At 44.2% G+C, this 13338-nt stretch overlaps 1 protein-coding gene across 1 annotated transcript; it reads left to right on the forward strand.

Annotated features, from left to right (window-relative positions):
- Positions 1-2072: 2072 nt before the first annotated feature.
- On the forward strand, positions 2073-12058 carry edem2 (ER degradation enhancer, mannosidase alpha-like 2). Its single transcript, XM_038278367.1, has 10 exons — positions 2073-2231; positions 2364-2403; positions 2490-2595; positions 2670-2795; positions 3175-3386; positions 3636-3777; positions 3899-4023; positions 4092-4236; positions 7116-7237; positions 11445-12058. Exons 1-10 carry the CDS (start codon positions 2092-2094, stop codon positions 11919-11921), a joined length of 1635 nt encoding a protein of 544 aa, XP_038134295.1. The 5' UTR covers positions 2073-2091; the 3' UTR covers positions 11922-12058.
- The last annotated feature ends 1280 nt before the right edge of the window (positions 12059-13338 follow it).

Genomic DNA, 13338 nt, shown 5'->3' on the forward strand with positions numbered 1-13338 from the left:
TTCTGTCTGGGTTCTGCAGCTTTCAGCAGCAGGTTCTGTCTGGGTTCTGCAGCTTTCAGCAGCAGGTTCTGTCTGGGTTCTGCAGCTTTTAGCATCAGGTTCTGTCTGGGTTCTGCAGCTTTCAGAGCAGGTTCTGTCTGGGTTCTGCAGCTTTTAGCATCAGGTTCTGTCTGGGTTCTGCAGCTTTCAGAGCAGGTTCTGTCTGGGTTCTGCAGCTTTTAGCATCAGGTTCTGTCTGGGTTCTGCAGCTTTCAGCAGCAGGTTCTGTCTGGGTTCTGCAGCTTTTAGCATCAGGTTCTGTCTGGGTTCTGCAGCTGTCAGCATCAGGTTCTGTCTGGGTTCTGCAGCTTTCAGCAGCAGGTTCTGTCTGGGTTCTGCAGCTTTCAGCATCAGGTTCTGTCTGGGTTCTGCAGCTTTCAGCAGCAGGTTCTGTCTGGGTTCTGCAGCTTTCAGCAGCAGGTTCTGTCTGGGTTCTGCAGCTTTCAGCAGCAGGTTCTGTCTGGGTTCTGCAGCTTTCAGCATCAGGTTCTGTCTGGGTTCTGCAGCTTTTAGCATCAGGTTCTGTCTGGGTTCTGCAGCTTTCAGCATCAGGTTCTGTCTGGGTTCTGCAGCTTTCAGCAGCAGGTTCTGTCTGGGTTCTGCAGCTTTTAGCATCAGGTTCTGTCTGGGTTCTGCAGCTTTCAGCAGCAGGTTCTGTCTGGGTTCTGCAGCTTTCAGCAGCAGGTTCTGTCTGGGTTCTGCAGCTTTCAGCATCAGGTTCTGTCTGGGTTCTGCAGCTTTCAGCAGCAGGTTCTGTCTGGGTTCTGCAGCTGTCAGCGTCAGCTGACACACAGACACACACACTCAGGTAAAACACCAACAGAGAGGCTTGAGCTAAAACCAAACAACAGCGCTAATGGGGCATTTACATCTGAAAACGGATTCATGAGTTGGGAAGAACTGTTGGGGGCACTGGAGACTTTCTAGTGTTAAATTGTCCAATAAAACGAGAAATAAAATTTCTTCTACCTTTCCTAAAGCAGATTTGTCTTTGAATCAGTCTCTGGGAGGGGACCTTCATTTAAAGGGCCACAGAACCCCGGTTTGAAACACGACTTTAAACCAACAAAGAATGGATGTTAGCAGCAGGTTGATCATATCTGAAGAGAGATCTGAGGACAGAGGAAGTGATGTCACTTTGAGACAGGTGGGAGAGGGACAACAGAAGCTGATGTTATCACTAATGGCTCGGCCCCGATTCTCTGAGGTCCGCTCTACTGTTTGTTACGACTTGCCCTAAATGCAGGATCTTGGATCCAAAAGTGGTTCCCAGAGAACCGACATCTGCTCGGATGTGTCATGGAGAATTGGTGGCAGATGTCCCACATGAGGACTATGGCGGACTTTTTAGTTTTTTTATCTGTTGTATGTGAGACTCTTCTGTTTTTGTTTCCTGGTGCCATCTTGAGCTGGTCCGCTTGTGCCCCTCAGGATTCTTGTCCAACAGCATTACCGAAGCTATATGATCTATATATGGAAGCTCTAGATCAGAGGTCTTCAACAGGGGTCTGTGACCCCTAGGGGGTCCGCGGAGGTACTGCATGGGGGTCGCGAAGCTTTTGGTTGATTAATTTTTTTTTTTTTATATTCCCTCCTTAATTGAAATGTCTTTAAATCCACATTAACATGAATTCAACACACTGTAGTAAAAAGATAAATGGAGGGAGAAAATGTCTTTCAGTCATCAATGCGCACATTCAGCCACACACAGGACCTCTTTCAAGCTGGGCACCGTTTCATTCACACCTGACCCATCAACCAGGAATCAGAATCAGAAATACTTTAATAATCCCAGGGAGAAATTACTTTCCTTACATTACTCCATCTGTAATAGAGTTACTATAGGACCAGTTTGATAGAACACAATTTCAGACAATATATTTAATTAGGGGGTCCCAACTCCATCTTGTCATCAGTTTGGGGGTCCTTGGCCTGGAAAACGTTGAAGACGCCTGCTCTAGATGTCTCCCCGGTCTAGGGTGGGATCAGTAGAACCTGATGTTTGATGCATGAAGCTGTCCGAGGTTCTGAATCTGACCCGGAGGCAGCACTATGGTTCTCATTTTGAATCTAACCTGCAGGCAGCGCATCAGGTCCATGTTCTACCACGCTTATGACAGCTACCTCAGCAACGCCTTCCCCTATGATGAGCTCCGCCCACTCACCTGTGATGGACAGGACACCTGGGGCAGGTGAGGCTGCGCCCAGACAACTTTGATTTGGATGTAACGAACCACTTCAGCTGTCAGCTTTAGCTTTGGATAGACAATTTTTTCTGTGATTTTAAAGTTGGAAATAAATGGTTCTCTTTTCTATTGCTATAGCTTCTCTCTGACTCTGATCGACGCCCTCGACACGTTATTGGTGAGAACCTGGGCCTGTTTTCACATCTTTGAAGGTCCACCAGCTGATCGGTTCAGGAACCATCACTTGTTTTCCTCCTCATGAAGGTACTAGGAAACCGGACAGAGTTTCAACGTGTGGCGTCCCTTCTCCAGGACACCGTAGACTTCGACATCGACGTCAATGCGTCCGTGTTTGAAACCAATATCAGAGGTGAATCCTACGACTGTCTGTCTGGTTCTGATGGGGGTTTCTGAGTTCAACGGCTGGACCTTCTGTTTGCTCAGTTGTGGGCGGTCTGCTGTCTGCTCACCTGCTGGCGGGTCGGGCCGGGATGGAGCTGGAGCCCGGATGGCCATGTTCTGGACCGCTGCTGAGGATGGCCGAGGACGCAGCCAGGAAGCTGTTGCCGGGTAGGAATGTCCAAACGAGCTTCTGGTTTCCTTAAGTGAATAATGCCTCTTGGTTTAGAAAGTAATATGGGTCAGAGCAGTTCTGATTGTTCGATTAGGAATGGTTTTCTGCAGCGTGTCTGACACATGTTGGTCCAGCTCAGTTCAAGCTGAGAGCTCTGAATTTGATTTTGAGAAACCTAATTGATACTGGACTCTACCAACCAGGTGAAGTTTATGGCACATGATTGGTTCATGCGTTTCATGTTGAGGTTTACCTGAAACTTTCCAGAACCAGGCAACCTCAGTGGGTCTAGAGTTGGTTAGACTGGCGGTGGAACTGATTAGAGGTTCTGCTTCTGCTTGAGGTCCTGAAGTTGACCCGTTTTATCGTCCACAGCCTTTGAGACGCCTACAGGGATGCCCTACGGTACTGTGAACCTGATGAACGGGGTCAGTCCCACTGAGACACCGGTCACCTGTACCGCTGGCGTTGGAACCTTCATCTTGGAGTTTGCCATGCTGACCCGACTAACTGGAGACCCAGTCTTTGAGAATTCTGCTCGCCGGGCCTTGAATGCTCTTTGGAGCACCAGATCTGACATTGGACTGGTAAGTCAGACCCAATCACCCTGCTCCAGAGCAGGGTGATTGGGTCCAGAGCATATCTTGACCTTTTCAAAGAGCTCTAAATCCGCCTTTCTTCAGCCTCACTGAAAGTTTAAGGGTTAAGTCCAAAAGAACCGACCCTAAAGACGTCTTCGGAAGACTAGAGTTAGCAGCATCTAAAGACCTGGAGGTTGAGTTGGGGTGTTTGGACTGAGCAGAACTTTTGACTGAGCTGTTTCTTGACTTGTTCAGGTGGGGAACCACATCGACATTGTGACCAGGAAGTGGGTGGCCCAGGATGCCGGGATCGGTGCCGGAGTTGATTCTTATTTTGAGTATCTGGTGAAAGGAGCTATCTTGCTGCAGGACAAGGAACTTCTCAGCATGTACCATGGTAAAGTTCTAGATACTGCCACCACACTGAGGTTCTGCCAGAAAACTCAGAATCATCAGATGTTTGAGCCTAAAACATTGAATGCTGTGTAATCAGCTTGGTATTATTGCTGTCCCCTCAGCGTATAACAGAGCCATTCAGAACTACACCCGCTTCGATGACTGGTACCTGTGGGTCCAGATGCACAAAGGAACCGTAACAATGCCAGTGTTCCAGAGCCTTGAGGCGTTCTGGCCCGGCCTGCAGGTAGATCACCAGTAACTCTGAGGTCCGACCCATGCAGCTGAGGGTTGATGTGCCTGTCTATGTTTCAGTCTCTACTGGGCGATCTGGACAGTGCTGTGAGAACCTTCCAAAACTATTACTCTGTGTGGAGACAGTTTGGAGGACTGCCAGAGTTCTACAGCATCACCCAGGGTTACACTGTTGACAAGAGGGAAGGGTACCCACTGAGACCAGGTGAGACTGCACTGCGACCCACATGTAGCTGCTTCCTACACTGGAAAAATGATATAGAAATAAGTAAAAATTTCTCAAATTAAGGGCATTTATCCTTAATGTGAGTAGGTAAATAAAATGATTTGCCATTGGAAAGATTATTTTACTCATAAAATAAGATATTTAGATAAAATGCATTTGAAATAAGAAAACGCAATTGCGTTTTGTTATTTTAAATGTCAATTGTCTTGTTCCATTGGCAAAATGTCTCCTTTAACTTCTCAATTGAAGAACAAAGGCATCTTTTGATGTTTTCCAGTGTTGTTGCATTAGTCTCCAGGCACCTTATTTGGCTCTTCTAACATTTTTTGCTTAGTGATTCTGGGAAGAATCCACTTTCATGACCTGGACAGAACCCTTTTGTTCTTCTTTCCTGACACAGCAGTTGGTTTGTATTTTCTGGCAGGGTTTTCACCAGGTGTTCCTGTGAGCATGTCCTCTCTTCTGTTGGGGCTGCAGCATGTTCAGCCTCCTGTGAGCCAATGACACCCTTAACAATGTGATTCATATCTTCACATTGCTCACCCTCATGTCTGCAAATAAGAACATAAATGTTTAAAAACACAGCTTCTGTTTCCTTTACGCTCATTAAAAGTAAGGGTATCACTGAATCGTAATTCTAAAAGCCTCAACCAGCATCAGGGTGATTTCTTTCTTTCTTTGACGTCAGTCAGGGACTGGTAAACCCATAAAAACGGAGGATATCGACCTGATTTTCGGCATAATGCTGGGTTTTTGGAGCGTGATGGACTACTGCTCCGAAATACGCTAGAGAAACCCCTTGTCAGGCATTTGAAGCTTGTTTCTAATGATATTTGAACCTAGAGATGAGGATTGCATGCACAAGAGTGTGATGACCTCCAAAATCCTGTCAACCCAGGGTGCAGACCAGGAAGCAGAGTCATAGTTTAGCACATCTCTCGGCAGCTTCTTTACTGTTACCCACCCTTTACTCCATCCAGAGAGTGTCTCGATACAACCAAAATCAAATAAATTAGAAAAGAATCTTGAAGGAGTAAATCATGGTGATCTAATTGATAGAAAAATAACTCCAATGTCCTTACAGAAATCTTGCTGCAGCAAGAGGATATTTGAGCATAAATAAGGCAACTCTTTCAAGCTATTTAAATTTTCACATCCCCTAAAGTTGTGGGCGAAGAGAAGTAACAACAATCTTTCAGTCTGACTGACTGATTACTCCAAATGCAGTTAATAATTACAACTCTTTGAACATTTACCCCTTAGTCTTCCTCGTCTAAATTGCAAAGCCAGAAAACCTCTTCTTTTTGTAACTTTGTATCGTCCACCAGGTCCTTACTCTGAATTTTTAGATGAGTTTTCAGAGTTCCTTTCTGATTTGGTATTAAATACTGACAGGGTCATCATAGTGGGAGATTTTAACATCCATGCTGACATTGAAGGCGATAGCTTAAGAGCAGCCTTTAATGCTATCTTAGACACTATTGGCTTTGTTCAAAATGTGAATAGTCCCACACATTCTCATCTTCATACTTTGGATCTTGTGCTGACATACGGCATAGAATGTGAAGAAATAACAGTATTTCCTCACAACCCTGTCCTCTCTGACCACTTTCTAATAACCTTCAGGATTACTTTAACAGAGTTCTCCTCTCCTAAAAGAAGGTTCAATTTTAGCAGATCATTATCAGATAGTGAAGTTATAAAAATTTTTAAGAATCTGCTTCACTTTCTCCTCAGTGTTGCTGAGCAGTGCTGCAGAGTGCAAAAGCTTAGTTTATTCCCCTTGTAGGTTGATGATTATGTTGATGGGGTTACTAGTTCTCTGCGTATTGCCTTAGACAACGCAGCTCCTTTGAAAAAGAAAAACTTTAAAATTAAAAAACTGGCTCCTTGGTTTAGAGCTTTACACTCTGAAGCAAAATGCTATGAAACTGGAGAGAAAATGGCGCTCTACATGCTTATGGGAATCCAACCTATAAGTGATGTATCATAAAGCAGTAGCAGCATATCATCTCCTCATTGGGGTTAGATCCAGTTCCAACCAGGTTATTTAAGGAGGTATTCCCTTTGATCTCCTCCTCCATTTTAGATGTGATTAATCTATCTCTGTTACAGGGATATGTACCTACCAAAGGCTTTTAAGGTTGCTGTAATTAAACATTTGCTTAAAAAAACGTCTGTTGACCCAGATGACTTGGTCAATTATAGACCTATATCCAATCTTCCTTTCTCATTTATAATCCAGAGAAAAAAGTTGCCAAAAAAGTACGATCACTTACAAGCTAATGAACTTTTTGAAGACTTTCAGTCTGGCTTTAGAGCTCATCATGGCACTGAAACTGCTCTGGTGAAAGTCACTAAATATACAGTGGGTGAAATAAGTATAACATGCCACCATTTTTCTCAGTAAATATATTTCTAGTGGTGCTTTTGAAATTTTCACCAGATGTCGGTAACAATTCATGCAATCCACACATATAGCAAAATCGATCCATAGATGTTCAGGAATTAAGTTATGTATACTAAATTGAAATGGCACAGTGAAAAAGTGTTGAACATCAGGCAGTGTGTCTATTCTGGGTTCTGTCTGTTGGCCAAGTCGAGCATGCACATGCTAGGTCCTTCAGAACCTGCCTTTAACCAGCAAGACTTCTGATTTTTAATATCTTCTTAAGGTTCTGTTCCAGAATCCGTGATACTCGATTCTGCTGCTTCTCCAGAATTTAATCCTTTCAAACTTTGAACCTCTAATCTCTATGAGAAACTTAACATTGAGATCAAACTTTGAGATTGTTGAAAATTTCTGATTTTTCCTATTCTGTGATGGATTTAAAATCCTCCTCCTCCATCTGTTTCAGAGCTAATAGAGAGCGCCATGTACCTGTTCAGAGCCACAGGGGACCACACCTACCTGCAGTTTGGCCTTGATGCCCTGGAGTCCATCGAGCAGATTGCCAAGACGCCCTGCGGCTACGCCAGCGTGAGTCAGGAAGTCACATGGCATCACGTTAGTCTTTTGTGTGTAGAAATAATGTAGTTGTTCATCTATGTTGAGGCAGCCGCCCACAGAATGACAGAGAAGTCAAACGTGCAGCAGCTCTGAGCCCCCCAGTTAAAAGCATCAGGGCTCACTGGGAAAGAGCTCTATCGTCATGTAGTGGGGATAAATCTTTGAAAATTAGCAGAAACAACAGTAAACATCCAAAAAAACATGGTGATCTGCTGCCTGTTCTGCTCTGGTTTCTCTCCATGGTTCTGGTTGGTTGAAGGTCATGATCTTCTCCAGAAACCCCCTCAATCCACAGGTGGAGATGTGGATTTGTTCTTTCCACCCACTGAAGCTATTGAGTCAAACTCTAACAATTGGGGGAGGCCTAGTGGTTAAGGCATAGAGCTTGGAATCCTGAGGTTCATTTTTTGCATCTTTCTTTTAATGAGATAAAGTATTTTAACGTCTTAAATCCTAACTGGTCGCCAGCACATATTCTCTATTTACATCAAACACAGCAGTACGCTTGAACACACATGTAATGTTTGGCTCTAGCCAATGAAATGACCTTTAAAACAAGGCTTAACATGGTGAGTTTCAATAATGCAGCCCGGATATTTAGCCGGACGTAAAAGGCAGAGACTGATCCGAGCCTGGATCATTGCACACTGTTAGATAATTAGATGGAAAGTTAATAAAATTTGGCAAATTTTGGAGATGCTGGTGGCTCCAAAATCTAAAAGTCCCATAGCTGTAGAACAGTTTACTCAGGGTCTCAAACCTTCTGCAGTTGGTGACATAATGCAGAATAAATGTAAAACAACGACATGCATATTTTCAGGCATGTCTCTGTTACTGCTATTCAAAAAGACCTATTGCTTTCGAGAAGAAAAAAACAAACATGTTTTAAATGCTGTTGGTTGGGCTGTGCCTTAGTCACAGTATTTTCATTTATTTCTTTTAGAAACTAGAAGGTTTTAGAAGTGGGGGGGTTAGGAAGTCCCGGCTGCTGGGCCGCTGACTAGACCGGACCACAGCAGAGAGCCATGAGCCGCCCATCCTCAGCCAGAGGAGGGGGGCTGGGGGCTGGTAAGGCAGGCGGGGGGAAGCACTGGGGGGTTTAGTCCCTCCGTCCCACACTGGCTCCCTCCTCCCGTCCACCGGGATTCCAGACCAGCCCCGGAGATGACATGCAGGACTGTAGTCGACATAAATCCCAGAAGATTTTGAAATTCCCCCCCGGACATTTTTTTAGGTGTGAAAAGTAGGACATGTCCGGGAAAAAGAGGACGTCTGGTCCCCCTACCATATCAACAATCTGATGTTTCAGTGAGTGAGTGCTTGTTGCTATGATGCATCTTTGCTCAGCAGCTTGGCTCATTGTAAACCAACCAATCAGAGCACAGCTCATCTAAATATTCATGATCAAACCATAAAAGGAAGAAAAACCTGTGGTTTCATTCTAGGGCTTTTAACCAGGCTGCATTAGGGCTCATAGAACAGCTAATATGCCATTTTCAGCCCAATGTTACACACCCTATTAGAGACCTGAAGGACCAGATACCCTATAGAATCATTCTATCACCCTATTAGAGACCTGAAGGACCAGATACCCGATAGAATCATTCTATGACCCTATTAGAGACCTGAAGGACCAGATACCCTATAGAATCATTCTATGACCCTATTAGAGACCTGAAGGACCAGATACCCTATAGAATCATTCTATCACCCTATTAGAGACCTGAAGGACCAGATACCCGATAGAATCATTCTATGACCCTATTAGAGACCTGAAGGACCAGATACCCGATAGAATCATTCTATCACCCTATTAGAGACCTGAAGGACCAGATACCCTATAGAATCATTCTATGACCCTATTAGAGACCTGAAGGACCAGATACCCTATAGAATCATTCTATCACCCTATTAGAGACCTGAAGGACCAGATACCCGATAGAATCATTCTATGACCCTATTAGAGACCTGAAGGACCAGATACCCGATAGAATCATTCTATCACCCTATTAGAGACCTGAAGGACCAGATACCCTATAGAATCATTCTATCACCCTATTAGAGACCTGAAGGACCAGATACCCTATAGAATCATTCTATCACCCTATTAGAGACCTGAAGGACCAGATACCCGATAGAATCATTCTATCACCCTATTAGAGACCTGAAGGACCAGATACCCTATAGAATCATTCTATCACCCTATTAGAGACCTGAAGGACCAGATACCCTATAGAATCATTCTATCACCCTATTAGAGACCTGGAGGACCAGATACCCTATAGAATCATTCTATCACCATATTAGAGACCTGAAGGACCAGATACCCTATAGAATCATTCTATGACCCTATTAGAGACCTGAAGGACCAGATACCCTATAGAATCATTCTATGACCCTATTAGAGACCTGAAGGACCAGATACCCTATAGAATCATTCTATCACCCTATTAGAGACCTGAAGGACCAGATACCCTATAGAATCATTCTATCACCCTATTAGAGACCTGAAGGACCAGATACCCTATAGAATCATTCTATCACCCTATTAGAGACCTGAAGGACCAGATACCCTATAGAATCATTCTATCACCCTATTAGAGACCTGAAGGACCAGATACCCGATAGAATCATTCTATCACCCTATTAGAGACCTGAAGGACCAGATACCCTATAGAATCATTCTATCACCCTATTAGAGACCTGAAGGACCAGATACCCTATAGAATCATTCTATCACCCTATTAGAGACCTGAAGGACCAGATACCCTATAGAATCATTCTATCACCCTATTAGAGACCTGAAGGACCAGATACCCTATAGAATCATTCTATCACCCTATTAGAGACCTGAAGGACCAGATACCCTATAGAATCATTCTATCACCCTATTAGAGACCTGAAGGACCAGATACCCTATAGAATCATTCTATCACCCTATTAGAGACCTTAAGGACCAGATACCCGATAGAATCATTCTATCACCCTATTAGAGACCTGAAGGACCAGATAGAATCATTCTATCACCCTATTAGACACCTGAAGGACCAGATACCCTATAGAATCATTCTATCACCCTATTAGAGACCTGAAGGACCAGATACCCTATAGAATCATTCTATCACCCTATTAGAGACCTGAAGGACCAGATACCCTATAGAATCATTCTATCACCCTATTAGAGACCTGAAGGACCAGATACCCTATAGAATCATTCTATCACCCTATTAGAGACCTGAAGGACCAGATACCCGATAGAATCATTCTATCACCCTATTAGAGACCTGAAGGACCAGATAGAATCATTCTATCACCCTATTAGAGACCTGAAGGACCAGATACCCTATAGAATCATTCTATCACCCTATTAGAGACCTGAAGGACCAGATACCCTATAGAATCATTCTATCACCCTATTAGAGACCTGAAGGACCAGATACCCGATAGAATCATTCTATCACCCTATTAGAGACCTGAAGGACCAGATACCCTATAGAATCATTCTATCACCCTATTGGAGACCCGAAGGACCAGATACCCTATAGAATCATTCTATCACCCTATTGGAGACCTGAAGGACCAGATACCCTATAGAATCATTCTATCACCCTATTAGAGACCTGAAGGACCAGATACCCTATAGAATCATTCTATCACCCTATTAGAGACCTGAAGGACCAGATACCCTATAGAATCATTCTATCACCCTATTAGAGACCTGAAGGACCAGATACCCTATAGAATCATTCTATGACCCTATTAGAGACCTGAAGGACCACATACCCGATAGAATCATTCTATCACCCTATTAGAGACCTGAAGGACCAGATACCCTATAGAATCATTCTATCACCCTATTAGAGACCTGAAGGACCAGATACCCTATAGAATCATTCTATCACCCTATTAGAGACCTGAAGGACCAGATACCCTATAGAATCATTCTATCACCCTATTAGAGACCTGAAGGACCAGATACCCGATAGAATCATTCTATCACCCTATTAGAGACCTGAAGGACCAGATACCCTATAGAATCATTCTATCACCCTATTAGAGACCCGAAGGACCAGATACCCTATAGAATCATTCTATCACCCCTTTAATGTGGTAAAGTGCTTTTGTTGAAACTGCATCATCAGCCAGGGTTACACAGCTGCTTGTCTTTGTCCTCCAGGTCAAAGATCTCAGGGATCATCAGCTGGACAACCGCATGGAGTCCTTCTTTCTCGCTGAAACCATCAAATACCTCTACTTGCTATTTGACCCCACCCACTTCCTTCATGGCGCAGGAATGGAGGGGGAGGGTTCCTGGGAGGAGGGGGGGGACAGCGGCCAGTGTGTTTTAGGGGCGGGGGGCTTTATCTTCAACACAGAGGCTCATCCTCTCGACCCAGCGGCACTCCACTGTTGCAGCCTTCATAACCAAGAGCGCCAGGAGCTCCAGGATATCCTGCTCAGCCTGACGCAGCCCGATGGCCAATCGGCGCGGCCCGCCAGTCAGACCCAGGACCCCCCCAGCCAATCAGAAAGCATTGCTCTGAAGCCGGGTGAGAAGAAGGCTCGGCCTGTGCTGTCCTGCCCCGTACAGCCGTTCAGTGCCCGGCTGTCCGTTTTGGGGCAGGTGTTCTCTGATATACCTGAAGAAGGATAACTGGCGACATGGACCTCACCCTGGAAGGTTGTGGTTAAGGGCCCCGCAGGGTGAAAGGCATCTGCACCGACCTGAACCGTCCTCAGGAAGTCAAATGTTTATTTCTGGGCCTTGGATTAAAGGATTATTTTTATTTCTGTTTGGCTGATATTTGCTTGTAACCTCACAAAGGGTTAGGGTTAGGAGATTGTTTTGTATGAATCCAGATCTGCTGGGTTTAGAACCAGGACTGAAGATCCAACCACCAGGCCTTAGTTTTTGAATCAAACCAAAGTTTTCCTGCAGATTTTAATCTAAATGTTTAGATTTGATGCTGAGATTCTCACACTGATGAATTCAAATCAAATAAAAAGCTTTTGCTGAGAGGAGCAATGGCTCACTGGGAGTAAATCTGAGCTTGTAGCAGCAGTAGCTTGATTTGGCCACCAGAGGGAGGCATTTTTCTACAATTGTGCAAAGGGGAGCAATAAAGTTCCAGCAGGTTTTCTACCCAAATACAGAACTGGGCTGGATAGATGGATAGATCAAACTGCTGATCTGTTTTATTGAGGCAACCAGACCTTTTCATGTCCAAAATATTCATCTCTTCTTTGCTTCAAAAAATTGTCTGATGTTAATCAGGACAAAATGTGATTGAAAAGTTTGCATCATGGGAGGAAAAATGGACAGAAATCAAATCTGTCTGCTCAGCCTTTTTTCATCTAAATGAAAAGATGAGTTTTAGGTCTTGATAGATGTAAGAATTTTCCACGTTTTCCTCTTGCCTGTTACTAAATTTCAGATGTTTTATCTGCAGCTTTCTCCAACTGCAGCAGTTCTTCAGCATTTGGTAAACATTACGTTTCCTGGGTAACGGAAACTGAGCCCCCCACCCAGGATCGGACCTCTTTACTCTAAAGAACAGTAGAACCAGATGTGGTCTCAGCTGCTCTGTCAGGAAATCACTGGATCTGTAGATTCCCCTTCAGGTGAGCATTAAAGGTGCTGAACCTGGAGAAGGTTTCATGCCTGGACACTGAACTGTCTGCTGGAGATTTTGAACCAAACAGTTCTGGTCATGCTTGTCAGGCCAGGAAATCTAGTTCCATTTTCAGGAGGAGTTGGAAAGAGAGCAGGGCCTCTTTTGGAGTGAAAACATTCCTGCTCATTGTAACCACTGAGAACCCACTGATTCCAGAACCAGAGAAAATAAACTCCTCCACCGTTTGTCTTTAATTCAATTCAATTCAATTCAGTTTATTTATATAGCGCCAAATTCACAACACATGTCATCTCAAGGCACTTTACAGTTCAACCAGATCATACAGTCAAATTGATACAAAGTTTTCCATCCAAGGAAAACCAGTTGATTGCATTGACTCATTGACTCAAATACAATCCCCCACACTAAGCATGCTTGTAGCGACAGTGGAGAGGA

The sequence above is a fragment of the Cyprinodon tularosa genome, unplaced genomic scaffold, assembly GCF_016077235.1.
Source record: "Cyprinodon tularosa strain WSP-4 unplaced genomic scaffold, ASM1607723v1 ctg1015, whole genome shotgun sequence".
Lineage (NCBI taxonomy): Eukaryota > Metazoa > Chordata > Actinopteri > Cyprinodontiformes > Cyprinodontidae > Cyprinodon > Cyprinodon tularosa.

Bases quoted from the DNA above. Each gene is read 5' to 3' on its own strand.
- edem2 (XM_038278367.1), top strand. From the start codon at position 2,092: ATGGTTCTCATTTTGAATCTAACCTGCAGGCAGCGCATCAGGTCCATG. The intron at 2,596-2,669 runs GTGAATCCTACG...CTGTTTGCTCAG, and splicing joins GTTTGAAACCAATATCAGAG to TTGTGGGCGGTCTGCTGTCT. The intron at 3,778-3,898 runs GTAAAGTTCTAG...CTGTCCCCTCAG, and splicing joins ACTTCTCAGCATGTACCATG to CGTATAACAGAGCCATTCAG.